The sequence below is a fragment of the Sphaeramia orbicularis genome, chromosome 8 (genome assembly GCF_902148855.1).
Source record: "Sphaeramia orbicularis chromosome 8, fSphaOr1.1, whole genome shotgun sequence".
Lineage (NCBI taxonomy): Eukaryota > Metazoa > Chordata > Actinopteri > Kurtiformes > Apogonidae > Sphaeramia > Sphaeramia orbicularis.
The window spans coordinates 30,818,518-30,835,581 of record NC_043964.1 but is presented as its reverse complement, the minus strand read 5'-3'; the positions used below and the strand labels follow the sequence as shown (position 1 = coordinate 30,835,581).

The window sequence follows — 17,064 nt, the reverse complement described above, 5'->3', positions numbered from 1 at the left end:
CACTAGGAGGCACTACAGCAGGCCTGATGCTGGGAGGCTGTGTAGTGGCAGGAAAGATTTACTCACTTGCATGGGCGCCCAAGCCATTATAAATGAGTGTGGAAATGTTGCATATGTCATTAGGCAGCAGAGAGGGCAAGTGGCAGTGGCACAGCAACAGAGCAGGAGACAGACAGACAAACAGACAGACAGACAGACAGACAGGGAGAATGAGGTAAGTTAGAATTTTTGTCTAGCAACATTATATAAGGTTCTCAGCTCTCTTTCTCAAATTAAAATTATTTAAGGCAGAGGTTCCCGAACTGGTACTCCTTGGGGTAGGTATTACATATTGTACAGTAACTGAGAGGGGGAAATTGAAAAAAAAAAAAAAAAAGAAAGAAAGAAAGAAGAACTCATCACTGGATGTAATGTTATGACCAACAGTGTTAAATAAATCTGCTTGGGAGGCACTAATGGCCGGTCTTTTGCCCCTTTGATTATACATAGTTCTGTTATATTCCTTAAAATATTTTATAGGCTACAATGATAATTGTATCGTCATCAAAGGTGGTAGTAACGAGTTACATTTACTCTGTTACATTTACTTGAGTAACTTTTTGGATAAATGGCACTCTTAAGAGTAGTTTTCATGCAAAATACTTTTTACTTCTACTTGAGTAACATTGTTCTAAAGTAACAATACTCTTACTTGATCTGACTGGGGCCAACCTGTGAGGGAAATTACCAAATGTACCCATATTTCTACTTTTGCTATAGCTAGATAGAAGTATCAAACCATGTGTTAAAATACACCACAATACAGGAAATGGTATCTACTCATTACAAACATTTCTGGGGAAGGACCTCCAGACCCCCCTTTAAGTTGCCCCACCCACAATTTTTTTGCTTCCGCCACTCATGCTCATTTAGCTTTCTTTTCGCAGACAGGCTCCTATCCAGTGGTGTTAGCTGGTGTTAGGGCGAGAAGCAGTAAGCACTATGCAATTACAACAAGGCACTACCACTGTTGCACTAACACACAGATGCATCGCAAAACCCATCTGACGCACAGATGAATGATGGCTTTGCTGTACTGTTTATTCAGCATTTTAGTGGTTCAATGCATAAGACAACATAGAATAGAATAGAATAGAATAGAATAGAATAGAATAGAATAGAATAGGGTTTATTGTCATTGCAGAACACAAGTAGCAAAGTGGAACAAGATTTTGTTTACATCTCTGTAAATTGCTTTGTATAAAAAAGGAGAAAGAAAAACAGTTAACAATATGCACATGTGAATAGAATGGAACAAAGCAAAGTGAATATAGTTTCTGACATCCTCCTGAGATAAAAAAAACAAAAAACAAAAAACTACTAGCTATGTTGTTTAAAAAGGAACTGGAAATGGTCTGCAAAATGGTTTGTTTTCTCAGTCAATCAACAGTATTTTATGATTTTATGATATTATGGAGATGGTCATTAAAATGGTTATGGCAGTTGATTCTTTTTGCAATTTAGTGATGAAAACTAAAGTGAAGTAAGTTATGATGTGTTATCATTTTTGGAAAGTATGTTCTCGTGAGGAAAAAAGCCCATTCTAAATAACATTAATCTGATATTCAAATCAGATCAGACAAGGAGAGAGAGTGGTTGTAAAAACACAACAATGGAAACAAATTATGTTCGATTTGGAAGAAAGTTGAGAGGGACTTAATTCCTCTTAACTAGTGATGGTTGTAGTCTTAGTTTAGTTACATTGCATACATTTCCCAGAATGCTTTTCGAAGATCTATCCAATAAGAGGCGAGCACCAGTTTCTAACCAATGAAATTCAGTGAAGCAAGATTCTCAAATGAGACGTCGGTGTATTCCTGTCTGTTAGCCAGTCCATGGACGGTTTGGAAAATTGGACAAAGTTTTAGACCTGGGTTTATTTCTGCAGCTGACAGGCCCTGCTCAGTCAGTACCTTCTTCTCCCTAGCTGTGTTGTGTTTAAGACACGGAGTTCATGACGGTTGCTGACGGTGACACTTTAGCGCTCATCATGCCCGTCCGAGCAGAGTGCTGCTGTTCCCCCGACTCGGCCTGCCCATCCTCGGCCTCTCTTGTTCCCCCTGCCCCGATCAACGCCCATCAGCCGGGGGTAGCCACAACTCTGCTCTACAGCGGCTCACAGTTTCGGGGTTATCAGAAGAGCAAAGGCAACGCCTACGACGTCGAGGTTGTTTTGCAGGTAAATTCGTGACTTCATTGCAAAATCTATTTGATAATAAAATGTAGTTTGATTTGCGTTATGTGCAAAGTCAGCACATAAGATTCCTAGCCTTGGTTGCTAACTGCAAACCAGCGTTAGCTTCTTTGACTTTTTATGGTTGTCATGCAATACGTACTAGCACGGTGACCTAATTTTGAGGTAGCCTTGTATTTCTACTGTGGCATCTTGAATTTGGACCAAATTGCAATGAGTAACTGTTTATTTATTTTATTTGTATTATGAAATCCGTAGTACCAAACACACTAATGTTTGTGCAAATAGCTCAGTGAAATTAAGTTGATCTATTAGTGCGGATTTTCATAGTAATAGCAGTAAACCATCAACAGCTGTTTCATTCATGCTTTTGTCTTTTTGTCGTTTCACACCACCTGTTCTGGCATTTTCCTCATAGAAATACAGAGCACCTGTGTTTTTCTTGCGTATAATAATTTTGTCTGTTACAGCATGTGACTGTGGAGGACTCCTATTTGTGTGGATACCTGAAAATCAAAGGTCTGACCGAGGTGAGCCTTTAAAGTGGGTCAGGTGTAGTAAGAATGACCTTTATTCTGCCAAAGATTAATCACATACTGGTTTTCACTTGCTTGATGCAGCTAAATGTAACACAGATCAAAGGTGGACTTGTGTGAGTCTATCAGGTCTGCTTTCTTCTTTAAGGTTATGGCCCTTGGTCTAAGTGTGTCAACTGTATACCCATTACATTATGTAACGTATGGAGGCAATAAGGTCAGGAGGGTTCTGCATTAAGGCAGCATGCATTGAAAGGAGGAAAGGAAACCTATTTGCTTACAAAGGTTTAATAAGAAAATCAAGGAATACATGCTCAACATCTGAAACATGTTCAAATACCAGTGTTTTTTTTTGTTTTGTTTGTTTTTTTTTTCAGTTATATGCTTGTATCTAGTGCAGAAAATAAACATGCAAAATCTACATGGCAAGCAAAATTAAACTGCTACTCATGTCTGTACTTTTCATTATTTTTTTAAGGAGTATCCCACTCTTACAACATTCTTTGCTGGTGAAATTATCAGTCGAAAGAGGCCATTTTTAACTCGGAAGTGGGATGCAGATGAGGATGTGGACAGAAAGCACTGGGTATGTCTCCTTCTTTAATTTTGTGCTGTTGTAGTTATCTCCAAATGTAAAGTAAAATATTATTGGTGTCTATCTCTGTCTGCTGTTGAGTATTTGCAGATGTTTTCAGCATTGCATTGCCTTTAAAAAGCCAGACCTGATCGAAAATGATTTAAACTTGTCTTGCTATTTTCTGTATATTTATATTTCAAATATTTGATGATTTTTCACCAGGGCAAGTTTCAGCCTTTTTACAAATATGCTAAAACCTTCAACTCGGATGACTTTGACTATGAAGCACTAGACAGCAGTGATTATGTCTTCATGAGGTGGAAGGTAAGTACAGTGTCTTAACAGGACCTTTAATTATGGCAGGGCTGTAAAATTACATTGTTAGCTAAAACGCTTTCAGACCAACACATTACGTCAAGCATATTCTGATGCTGAATGAACATGTTTAGCACTGAACATTAACTCTGATCCAAAAATCAGCTGTGTACCTCAGAGGAAATAACTGTCAGCTGACTGTAACACTTATGAATATTGCACAACTCTGCCTTTGATGATTCCTCTCCCTCCTCAAGTTAGCAATGACCTCTGACGTCTCTTTTTTGACCCCTGAAGGAGCAGTTTCTAGTTCCAGACCACACTATCAAAGACATCAGTGGTGCCTCCTTTGCAGGCTTCTACTATATCTGCTTTCAGAAGTCTACAGCCACTATTGAAGGCTATTATTATCATAGGAGCTCTGAATGGTAATTATCAGCACTTTTCACATTGCTAATCACCAGTACAAGCTTAATTAAATTGTTAAAAATAATACTTTTATTGCATAAGAACCTGATACTTACACTATATTAATTTTTTTTTTTTTTTTTTTTTACATCTGCAGGTACCAGTCTTTAAACCTGAACCATGTTCGAGAACGCAGTATGCCCATTTATGAGTTTCGGTGACAAACACACATAAAAGTATTGAGTCAGGGAGGGGGCAGTTCGTGCTGCCCTATGGTTAAATGGGACAGGATCGACGGAGAGCCTTTTAGTGCCAAGTCTGGAGCTGACCTGTTTTCCACACTACTGGGAAATAAACACATGGTCCGAAATGCCCCTGTTGAACTGGACAACAGGAGGCTCGGAGACAGAAGAGACAAGATTATTGACTGGTGTTTGCCTGGGATTTAATTTTTGTTTTTTAATTTCTCCTCCTTTGGCCTGTTGTTACTTAAAGTTTGTGTATCTTTTTACACGTTAAAATAGGTTCATGTTTTGCTTTTGTGGAGGCACCAATCATAATTATTTTCAGTTAAGCGAAGAAAAGTGAAAGTATGACGAGTGAAATGTTGAACAGCTGTTTAGAGTAAGGATTAATTTATTTCTCTAATTTTAAATGTACATTATCTCTGCAATATTATGCTCCATAGTGATTGGTGCAAAGTATGACTATTGCCAAAAAAAAAAAGCTGCAACAGAAGAAATACTGAAAAGTTTCTAGTTTTTATGCAAGATTGCTCTGATGATCAGGGATGATATGTATTTACAAGCTGAAAATGTGGGTCAAATGTGAAATCAATCCGCTTGACTGTGTTCAAATTACAGTATTACTAATCTAACAAGTAATTAATGATAACAACTTATCGTTCTTAGAAAACTAAATGCAGTTTTTGCAAAAGCTGTAAATGATGTAACATATTGTTTATGCAAGCCAAAGGTCACCTCTACATGTGATTTGTAATATCACCCATCATACTTTATTTCAGTTTAAGATAAGAGAACTAATTTCAGTGTAAGAGAGATTTATTTATTTTTTAACGAAAGGTGACCTCAAGGTATAAAAATGAGGGAAGTTGACCAGCATTTGAAGCTCAGACATGTTACAGTACATTCCGACTTATTTACTGACCTATTAATTTTGACACATAAGATTTCATTCACACAAGACTTGTCAACTAACAATAGACCACAAGTTTAGAGATGCCAGTATGTGGGTTTTGAGGGCACACATAGAGCTTAAAGTAATAAAAAAATAGAAGACGGTCATGCAAAAGTGCTTGGCCTAGTGTTCTTCATTATGTTGTCACCTTAAGGTCATCATTTTCACATTTTTGTGTCAAGACGCAGTAAAAGCTAACTGAATTTTAGAGCACTCTCTTAAAACAGGCACAAGAGTTGGACATCAAGAGTGTTACGTGACATTGTCTTGCTTCTCTACAGTGTGACACTGAATTTTTTGTAAGAAAGAAAAGCACCTTGTATGGCTCAGAAGGAGAGCGATAAGTAGGAACGGGTGATGGAGGGAGAACAAACCTCCTGTGATGCTTTAGAAAAAAACCTGCTGCCTTACATTTTTAAATGTTTCTTTGTAATACATTATTTAAACAAAATCATGAAAATATATTTCTGTGTTTAAGAGAATTGTGAGAAAGAATCATCAGCATTAAGGATACTGAAAGGCTTCTCCTCTTGAATAGAGTTGCTGTAAAGTTTTCTACTGTCGAGTGCATGTTCCCTGCCTGCCTCTTTGTTGCTTCTAGACTTTCAGCTGGTTTGGTAGCCTGCAGCAATGATAAGTGGATTTTGATAAATGTTGAGGGAATACAGTTGATGTAATTTTTTAAAGGTCATGAATGGGTTGTGGATTGAACATAATCAAAGGGAAAAATTTAAAATTACCTTTTTTTTAATGATTATGTAACAGTGAAAACGACAAATGTGCAATGTGAGTAAACATTTTTGTTTGGGAATGTCAGAAAAAATGTCGATACTACTTTAAAGGAGATGATGTATGATAAACCTGCTACAAGTGATGAATAAAAAGTGAACTATTTCATAGAAGTTGTTTTGTATCATGTTCTTTATGGTGTTTTATTGGTGGCTTTTGGTTAAGGAAGTTGAATTGATACAGATGAACTTCATTGATCCACAGTAGGAAATTCAACGTTCCATCAGCTCAAGAAAACCAAACAAAACCAAGTAAGTCGTGCCACACGCAACAAACCATGCCCTTCACACATATTTCAACCATTGTAAGTAAATGGGAAGATTTAAAAAATTCATAAAAAAATTTTAACTTTGACCTGCTGTTCCCAAAATGTAATGACATCCATCCTAGGTCACTGGCAATCTATAAAGTCAATTTGGTATGAATTCAATTAATAGTTTTCCTCCTACAGAAATTTGAAAATTTCACCCCCATTATAAGTAAATGGGGGGGGGGGGGGATAAAATTCATAAAAAATTTAAACTTTGACCTACTTTTCCCAAAATGTAATGACATCCATTCTGGGTCACTGGCAATCTATAAAGTCAATTTGGTATGAATTCACCCAATAGTTTTGCTGCTACAGACATTTGAAATTTCACCCCCATTATATGTAAATGGGAAAAAAAAAATTAAAGATGTATTTAAAAAATTGTAACTTTGACCTATTTTTCCCAAAATGTATTGAAATCTAATCTGGGTCACTTGCAAAACATAAACCAAATTTGGTATGAACTCAACCAATAGTTTTGCTGCTAAAGTGTTAACAAACAAACAAACCAAAACAAAAACAATACCCCTTGCCTCTCCTTTGAATCGGGGGGGTACAAGCAATCATCAGACTAAGGTATTGTACTGTCTAATGGCACTGGAGGTGAAAGATCTTCTGTAACATTTAGCTTAAAGAAGTGAGTCGCCAACTGCAGCTGATTCCTGGTTTGTCGTATTAGATGATGTCCTCTACCTTATTCAGTGTCCATGTCTCCACCAGTCCCCAGTGAGTGAGTCCTGCTTCTCTCCAAACAATGAACCACCTTTCATCACCACTTCTTCCAGCTGTTTCACATCCTTTTATTTGCTGCTACCTCTCCAGTGTAATAGTTCACTGGCTAAAAGCAGCTGGTAAAATGTGCATCATCTCAGGGCAGATGTCGAAGGACCTGAGCCTCCTTAGGATAAATAACCGACTTTATCCCTGTCAGTGGATTCATCTGTGTTCAGGGTTCAGTCCATGCTCTGATCAGCTCTGTTAAAGAGCAGCTATCAACACTAGATGTCACTAATCAGCCACTAAAAGTCTTCTTCCCTTGTGAATGAATTACACACATTCCTAAAAAAAAAAAAAAGACTCGAAGGGATGTTTTCTTTTGAATGTCAAGTTTACAGACTGACCCCCCGACTGAAACTATTTAGGTATATGCAAACAAATCACCTAAAAGCAGCAATCCATGATGCAACTTGTTCCCAGGAAAAGTTCAGGGTAGTTCAGTTTCATTCATATTATCTGGTCAGTTCATGTAATAAGAGCTGATCACCACTGTCTTTAGATGCTCTGATAAATAATAAACCTTTCAAATCACTCATGTGACATTTTATTATAAAAAAGGTAGTGGAGGACAAAACAGTTTTTCATGTTTTTTTTTTTTTTGTATAATTAATATTCTAAGGGTTAACCTTTGTTCCATTCTTGTTGACAACCAGTGAGTGATGTGTTGGGCTCATGTTTGGTGTACGTGCTGCCGCAGCTTCAGGCTGAATGCAGGGGAAAGGAAACCATTCACATGATCTGAACCAGGAAAGAAACACGGAATCTTATGTCAGCAGCAACGCCCCTATCGATTTTTAACAATGCTGCCTTTTCACAGTTCTCAGTCTCACACTTAGTTTTCGAGTTACATTGCAAGAAATTATGCTAATTGTCTTAATTTTTTAAAAATATTTTGGCTGTAATGATCAAAATTTTACAGCTTTGTGGAAACAACCAAATTGATGACTCTTTTCATATTAAATATGAATAAAAACACAACAAATGTTGGATGTCCTATCTGATAAACACCTGTTTTTGCTTGTGTCTGCACACAGAACCATGTATTATACATTAAACCAAGTCGGTGAAATAATTTATATTAAGTAATTGTACAAAGTAGCTTAAAGAAAAACGTGTACCACTGAGCAATTTCACACTAAAAATATCATGATTATAAGCTCATGCGCTATAATATAGTTAATATAATGCTTTATAATCAATAAAGAATATAGAGAAAGATCACACTGAAAGAACTAAATGACATTAATACAGATATTTATGATAAATCAGTAATTCTACCACTCTATCCTCAAACAGGTTCAGTTCATGTGAGTCTTTAAGTCCTGTCTGTGTTTGTCTTTATTATTGTACATATGTTGAAACTCAGCTCCAAATGTGTGGGTGTGAGGAAATTCCATGTTATTGCATAAGTTTTACTGTCATGGTTAGTGCAGGATGATGTATTACACCTTGTTGTAATCATTTGCATTGTCAGAGTGATAAACTTTAAAAAAGTTCCAATTATTGTGTAAAATAAGAGTTTGCATAGTCAAAACTGAACCAGGGACTCACTTTGTGCTGAACATCTCAAAAAGGGATGACTGGGCAAGTGCAGTTAAGTATGTAAGTATCAGTATCATCCAGATTGCCACATTATTTAACACCACAGTGCTCATGATCATGGAATCAGGTCAGGAGAGAAGCTGGCTTTACAAGTTCCTAACAATGAAATAGAGAAAAAAGGTTTCTGGTACATCTTATTACTGCAGTGACTTACAGTGATTCAGCTAAATGACTTTAAAGCTTTACTTGCCTCAATATATTCTAGATACTTAATGATTGTTTAAACTTGGATTACAAACAGTGTGTCTCTGTGTGATTATTGTCTTGTATGAATTAATGTTATAAATATGCATATGTAAATACACTGTTGCTGTTGGAATAAAATATTCTTACTTTTTCTTTTGTGACTGATTTGTTCTTAATAGATCAAATGTAATGGGACTCAGTATATAATCATTACATCTTGTCAGAGGTGATTATTGATGTGTAGAAGTAGGAATAAATAGAGGAATGTGTCTGAAAACAAAATTATTCCAACTTTATGGGCATCAGTGTGTCTGCTGTACTCATGTCTGTGTAATTAACATTTTAATATTAATAAGATATCTTGACTATATAAATGTATGATGTAACTTATATTTAATATTTTAAGGTGTAAAATGGAATGTGGTGTTCCCCAAGGGTCAATTTTAGGTCCAACCCTTTTTAACCTTTATATGCTGCTTAGAGGACAGGTCTTCAGGAAACACGGCATTAACTTTCATAGTTATGCTGATGACACTCAACTTTATATTGCTGTGTCTCCTGATGACCTTAGCCCTATCAACACCCTTTTTAATAGCAGTTTAGATATTAAGTCCTGGATGGCAGCAAACTTCCTCCAGCTTGACCAGGGCAAAACCGAGGTTTTAATTGTTGGTCCTGAGGCTCAGAGGGAGAAGCTTAAAGCTAAGCTCCAAACCCATTCACTCGACCCTTCTGAGAGGGTTAAAAGTCTGGGTATTTTACTTGCTTGTGAGCTTAGCTTTGAGCCACACATAAGGTCTGTCACTAAAACAGGTTTTTATCATTTAAAAAATATTGCCAGAGTATGACCCTTTCTGTCTCGAGCCAGTGCAGAGACTCTGATACATGCATTTGTCACAAGTCGCATTGATTACTGTAACGCTCTCCTTTCGGGTCTTCCTAAGAAGACCATTGCACCGCTGCAGCTGCTCCAGAACTCTGCAGCCCGACTGCTGACGAGGACCAGAAAGACAGAGCATATAACACCAGTGCTCAGGTCTCTGCACTGGCTCCCTGTGAGCTTCAGGATTGATTTTAAAGTGCTTTTATTGGTTTTTAAAACTCTTAATGGTCTTAGCCCTATATATTTCTGTGATTTGCTTTTGACATATGAGCCCTCTCGGACCCTCAGGTCCTCAGGTAGTAATCTCTTAACTGTTTCCAGAGTCCACACCAAAACTCATGGTGAGGCCTCATTCAGCTTTTATGGCCCCAAACTATGGAACAGCCTACCTGAGGATCTGTGGTCCACTGCGAGTATTTTTAAAAGTAAACTCAAAACTTATCTTTTTAGTCCAGCTTTTAATTAAACTTTTACTGTAAGCTTTACTTTACTTTGTTTCTTTTATTTTTAGTTGCAACTGCGGGACAGTGGGGGGTTTGATGTGAAGCACTTTGTGCTACATGTACCATGTATGAAAAGTGCTATACAAATAAAGTTTGATTGATTGATTGATTGATTGATTGATTATATTGCATTAGTATCTCATGCCTGTTGCCAATGGGCTCTATGCACAGACCCAGTACTTCCTGAACTTCAGGTGACTCCTTTATTTCCTGTCTTTCATTATTGGACACACTGATTAATCCGGGTGTGTCTGACCACAGTAGTCACAACAAGTAGTAGCAGGAACACCTGGACTAATCAGTGTGTCCAATAATGAAAGACAGGAAATAAAGAAGCCGCCTGAAGTTCAGGAAGTAGTGAGGCTGTGCACAGAGCCCATCATCTGTTCCATGGTTCTTCATTTTTGTGGCTTTGTGGTTATTTCCCTCACTACTGTTACTTTACCCACTTGAAGTGAAACATTTTAAGTATCTGTCATCTGCCCTATAAAGAATTTAATTAACACAAAATAAACATAATTTCTTGAATGCATTTTCAAGGAAACACAAGAAGAGATATTTTTGAATAATAAAGAATAACAGCATCAGGAAGCATCACATATAAAAACTGTTCATCAAATGAACTGACAGTGCCATCAGACTCTACAATATCTGATACAGATATTGGAGTCACTGTTTTGATCAGCTCAAGAAAAATAAATAAAGAACGTAACATGCTGCACACTTTTAATCCCTCTTGGCCAAATATAGTGAATAAATCTGAATAAACACTGAACAAATAAATAGAATTAATAAACAAATAATCATAAGTCCATGAACCATCAGGAGTTGTAGTTTCTGATGGTACTAGACATACATATGTGTACCTGCACACACTGCAGAGGAAAATGATATTGTGGACGTGCAGTTTGACCATGAACTGTCATTAGGTTCCATGAGGAAGAGCATCTGCAGCTCCAATTACACCTTTTCCATCCCATCCACACTCTAGTCTGCAAGACTTTCCTCAGAATCTATTTCTGCTTTTTCACTGTGTAATTTGATTAAAAAAGTCTCATCAAAGTGAACAGAAATGTCTTCTATTGGAAAAACAAATATAGGAACGCAGCCACTGATATTTCCTTTGGAAATAATGTGACCTTACCTGTTGTCCTGTGCACATGTGCTTTAAAACAGACATGACCTCTTTTTGACTTTTATGCCAACCAATGTGTGTCTTATGTTACAATGCCAAACAGCAGGTTTGGAGCAATGCTGTACTTCCCTGTCAGTGACGAAAGTATGTTCCATGGTTCCATGACTCACATGGCCACACCTGCAGGTATAAATTCACCTGCAGAGCATCACTGCTTCACATCGGTGCAAAGCACACTGACCTCCATCAGAGCTCACAGCAGGAGTTTTCAACAACAATCTGATCATCCTGTGTCTGAAATAAAACATGGAGGCCCAGCGGTATCCCCTAAGTGTCCGTCTGGTTGGAGTCATGCACAAGGAGAAGCGCAAAGTAAGGCACAAGGACCATTTTCTCCTGTTCTGGACGAATGTTTTAATGCAAATTCCAGTGTAATGTGAGACTGAAACTTGTTTCGTTTAGATGTACATTGTCTCCGTGCTGTGGTCGGACCAGAATGACATAGTGGTTTACAGAAGTTTGGGGGACTTCCAGAAAATGCATGTGAGTATGAGGATAATGTATTGAATTGAATTGAACTGAATTGAATTTTATTTTATTTTATTTTATTTTATTTTATTTTATTTTATTTTATTTTATTTTATTTTATTTTATTTTATTTTATTTTAGTTTAGTTTAGTTTGGTTTAGTTTGGTTTAGTTTGGAGTAGAGTACGTTTTATAGTTTTTAATACATTTTTTTTAGACATTTTTATTGAATTACTGTACACAGACACACGGCACTTTACAAAAATGACATAAGAACACAAACCCACACAATAGTTGGTTTCCCAAACAAACATAAATTAAAGGCAAGGAGGGAAAATAATAAAAAGGGAAATAGAAATAAAATATAAAAGTCCACAGACACCAGTACCATGAAAAAAATGATAAATTCCATTCTTTTACAGTCTTTTCTTATGTGTTATGTATTACAGTCTTGTGTTATATTATGTATTATGACTTTATGCCATAAAGTTTTGCCAAATCTCCCTTGTTTTATTCAGGTATTATATTATGAATATATCCATATATATATAATATCATGTTGCATGTAAAATACATGTATTATACATGCAACACACTTTGAAATTGAACCTCTGCATTTAACCCATGACTAGCTGAACATGCAGGAACACACCACACTCTGCAGACTGGTAGCAGCGGATTGCCATGTTATGTGCATGAGAACAAACAAACGGGCTAAGTGCGTTACTCAAGGATACAATTTCATTCAACAATTTCTCTGTCAGCCCAGGGAATAAAACCAGTAATCCTTTGGTTGCAAGCTGGTTCTCCAACCTTCTTGACCACAGCATACCCTCATAAGAAGTGGCTTCTATCATAGATTTAAACCATAAGTCTGGCTGTCATGTTAAAACTGGTCACTACTGGCTCAAATTCTACCTTATTAAGTCCTGGTTGCAACATGTACCATATTAACTGGTTTTAATAACAGTGAGTAACATTTACTTTCTCAGAAAAAACTGAAGAAAGCGTTCCCTCCTTCAAATAAACTAAAGAAATCTGACAGAATAATCCCCATATTTCGAGGTAAGTGTTTGTCATCTAAGACTGTTATTACTGTAGCTGCATGGATCAAATGCCCCTCTATTGTTGCGCATTTTAAGCTGAACATGTCTCCTTCGACATTTCCAGACAAAAGGCAAAGCGCGGCGCTCAGAAAAAGGGGCCCCACCAAGTCTCTAGAGCGCCTCAAGAGTTTGCAGAGATACTGTAATGAACTGCTGAGCTGTGACACCAGGGTCACCCAGTCTGCAGACCTCATCCAGTTCTTCCACCCAAAGGACCAGGACCTCCAACCAGAGTTTTCCCAAAACAGGTGAGAACACACAATAAACTTTAGTGGACTTTTTTCTACAGATTCCAATGTATTTTAATTAACCTTTACTTTTAATATTCAGGAGTTGCAGCTCTTTAACTAGACATTTGATATTAAATTCCTGCTCAAACAGACTGGAACAACATGATAATAAATGAAAGTGTCTGTAGTAATGAGTTAGAATTTTAATGTGAGGTTTTTAATATGAAAATAAAGAGAATTAATCATTTGAAACATTAATAAAATAAATTATCATCCAATTTAAGAGGAAAAAAAAGAATGCTAATTTACATTCTACATTAATATTTGCAGTTTTATGTTTTTAGCCAAATTTATACTTAAGGACAAAAAGATCCCAAACCTTTTAAAAGCTGCATTTGCATAAGAGATGAAGAAAAACAGGAGAAAATCCCATCCATAATAAGACAAAACAATGAAGGGCATTAGTTTTCAGATATAACTTATGCTGTGTCAGAGTTTTAATATAAAAAGTCATATCTCTTTGCTTTTTCCATGGACTTGTGCTTAATAAAATCTGCATAAAAAGAGGCAATGAATACTTAATGAATGTCTTAACTGCTTTTATGTGGAATATTTACCCCTAAAACTAACCTGTGTCTCTTATTTCCAGCATCATGATCATGCCATCTGATGATGAGCTTAAGAGCAACACAGGACACGGCAACGGTGGCAATGTGACCCAGCCGTTTGTCACTGAGACATACCGGTGTGTGGCCCCCTATGAGACCAAATGCACCAAGAATAAACCTTTCAAAGTGGCGCTGGATGAAAAACTAGACGTACTCATCAAAGACAAAGCAGGTAAGGAAACAACTGCAGTATCATTTCAACACTTGTCATAGGCCTTTTATTATCATCCAAGACATGTTGTAATATGAGCTTGTGTTTTTTCAGGGTGGTGGCTCGTGGAGAATGAAGAAAAACGCATGGCCTGGTTCCCTGCACCTTATCTGGACAAACTAGAAGATGAGGAGGAGGAGGGGGAAGAGGATGAAATAGATGGAATTCCTGAAAGAGGTACATGCTTTAATATAGTTTGCGTTCACTTTCAGGTGCAAAAGGATGGACACATGTATTTATTTACACATCAAGTTTTTTTTAACATTCAAGAATCAAGGTTTTTTTTTTATTGTCATTGTATGCACAGAGCATAGACAATGAAATTCTGATGCACATTATAGGGATAGTACTTGTAGAGTAAAAAAAAGGAAATATGCAATTTGAAATGAAAATATATGAATAGAATAGAATAGAATAGAATAGAATAGAATAGAATAGAATAGAATAGAATAGAATAGATCTTTATTGTCAGTCACAGGAACTATGAAAATTTGTTTAACAGCTCTTTTCTGTTTAGCAGCAAAAACAATTAGTGCAAAAAGGGCTGTATAAAATACCACTCAAAATACTGAAAAATGTAAGCAATGCACGAAAGCTACAAGATAAAATATTAAATAGTCACAGAAAAATTTTAGGTCATCATGAGTCATCAAAAACAATGGTTATGCAATTAAATACTAACTCCTGTGTCTATCATGTGACTAAAACAGATGGAAAAGAAAACATGGAATGCCTAAAAGCAGTACAATGGCATAGCTATTGACGTAAGAACTTAAGTGATTTTGATTATTATCAAGAAAACATGGAAAATGTCTAGATATCCACTCTGAAATTAAACTCTTTTGAGCTATTTTTGTTGTTATCATTATATTTGTCCAAACAAATGTACCTTTAGTTGTACCAGGCATTACGATAAACAAGACATTGAAGAAAACAAGGGGTGGTCTAATAATTTTTTCCATTTACTACTAAAGTACTACAAAAACTTCTGAAATATACAAAAAGTTAACTCTACTACAAATGAGAAAATCAGTATTAAAGAGTAAAAAAACAGTAAACCCCCCCCCCCCCCCCCCCCCACACACACACACACACACACACACACAAACTGCCCCTCTCCCATTCAGTCAAGTCACACATTCATACCTATTTGGTGCAGAGGAAGTACAGTAATTATTGCACATTGTTGATGATTGATTATTATTGATTATTACACATTGTTGATTATGATTATTGCACATTGGTGGTTTTTCATTATTGCACATTGTTCATTGCAATAACCAACCACATGTAATAACATGTGTTTGGTTATTGCAGAGTTTATTGTAATGATTGCTCTGAGGTTTTGCATAGGTTACTTGTTACTACCAAGATACAGATACTGAATGTGACACTTTTTAATTTGTGTTTTCCATCTTCAGGAACAATGTATACTGCAATAAAGAACTACAAAGCTACCAAGGGGGATGAGATGACTGTAAACATGGGTGCGGTGGTGGAAGTCCTGCAGAAGTCTGACAACGGCTGGTGGCTCATCAGGTATTCAGCTCCTCTGACTAGACACATTTGTTTGTAATTGCCTTGTGGAGTTAAAGTACCACAGGATTAACCGTTCATTGCTTTACATTCTTGTCTTTGTGTTTTACAGATACAATGGTAAAGCAGGTTATGTTCCATCCATGTTCCTGAAGCCCTACAACTACCCTCATATCCGTATGACACCCCACCTTCAAGAGCGTCCCAGCTCCTCGCTCCAGATTCCCTCTCAGAGCCTGACACAGACCCACCAGCTCAGCCGTTCCCAAGGCAACCTGCTGGTCATTCCTACCCCCAGCCCCTCCACACCTCGTCAGCTGCAGCCAGACAGCAAACACAAGTCAAGATCTCTGAACATCCTGTCCGACCGACCTCCTTCACCACGCGTCATTACCCCTGTTACCAACACTGACACCACCACGACCACTGCTGCTGCAAACTACGCCCCTCCACCCATGATCACAGTGGAGATGGATGGAGAGGAGGAGCAGCACGAGAGGAGCCTGAACTCATACAGACAGTCGAGCTTTGACAGTGACAGCACCGACTTCAGCTTCAGCGATGACCTGAGTACCTCCTCGGGGAGCTCGTCCCTCAACCTGAACGTCACAGATGATCGGATGCGCCTCAGTCGCACACCTCCACCACCAAGAAGCAATCACCTCAGCCCGACAAACGGCCCAGATGGAAGGCTGATGCCAAGTGTTTCTGATCCTAACCTCTACAAAACTCCTGGAACACCAAAAGTGCCACCCAGACCACAAGCTCAGGAGATCCTCACCCGCTGCTCCACTATCACCCGCAAGAATTTAGCCAAAGGAAGTCGGTCACCGACAGAAGCAGAGATCCTGAGCCGCTGAGACGTCTTTTAAATGACCTCAGCCACTGGAGCCCATCTGTTCTTTGGATTTAGGCTGAAAAGACAACGATGACATGCGAGTTACTGTTACTGAATGCTTGAGATATGTGTGGAACATGATAATGATCCTGTCCGATGATGAGATGAAATTTATCCTCCATGGAAAATTCATGTCTTTTATCTCAAAATAGAAAATGAAATTAAAACAAATTAGTGCATTATGTACAAAATAGTCATAGTAATAGTTAGAAACATGCATAGTGAAGACAACTGCTGATGGAATGGATTATAAATGTTTGTTTTCAAGGATCTTTTGTGATATTTATTTAAATTTTTGTGTTGATGCTTTAATTTCACATCACTTATTTAATGAAGTTCTGTTGATAGAATTGTGACTCAGTCATGTTGATATTTACCAAATCTTTGAACAGAGATTCCTTAACCCATAAAGACCCAGTGGTACTTTTGTGGCTGTT

The 17,064-nt window shown here is 37.3% G+C and overlaps 2 protein-coding genes across 2 annotated transcripts; both read left to right on the top strand.

Moving 5' to 3' along the window:
- The first annotated feature begins 1,815 nt into the window (after positions 1 to 1,815).
- On the top strand, positions 1,816 to 6,165 carry gid4 (GID complex subunit 4 homolog). Its single transcript, XM_030141682.1, has 6 exons — positions 1,816 to 2,218; positions 2,704 to 2,763; positions 3,248 to 3,355; positions 3,569 to 3,670; positions 3,959 to 4,089; positions 4,227 to 6,165. Exons 1-6 carry the CDS (start codon positions 1,994 to 1,996, stop codon positions 4,288 to 4,290), a joined length of 690 nt encoding a protein of 229 aa, XP_029997542.1. The 5' UTR covers positions 1,816 to 1,993; the 3' UTR covers positions 4,291 to 6,165.
- A 5,592-nt stretch (positions 6,166 to 11,757) lies between these two features.
- Positions 11,758 to 16,784, top strand: noxo1a (NADPH oxidase organizer 1a). The gene is made up of 8 exons (XM_030141653.1): positions 11,758 to 11,823; positions 11,914 to 11,994; positions 12,971 to 13,043; positions 13,149 to 13,332; positions 13,964 to 14,154; positions 14,248 to 14,370; positions 15,615 to 15,732; positions 15,842 to 16,784. Exons 1-8 carry the CDS (start codon positions 11,758 to 11,760, stop codon positions 16,587 to 16,589), a joined length of 1,584 nt encoding a protein of 527 aa, XP_029997513.1. The 3' UTR covers positions 16,590 to 16,784.
- The last annotated feature ends 280 nt before the right edge of the window (positions 16,785 to 17,064 follow it).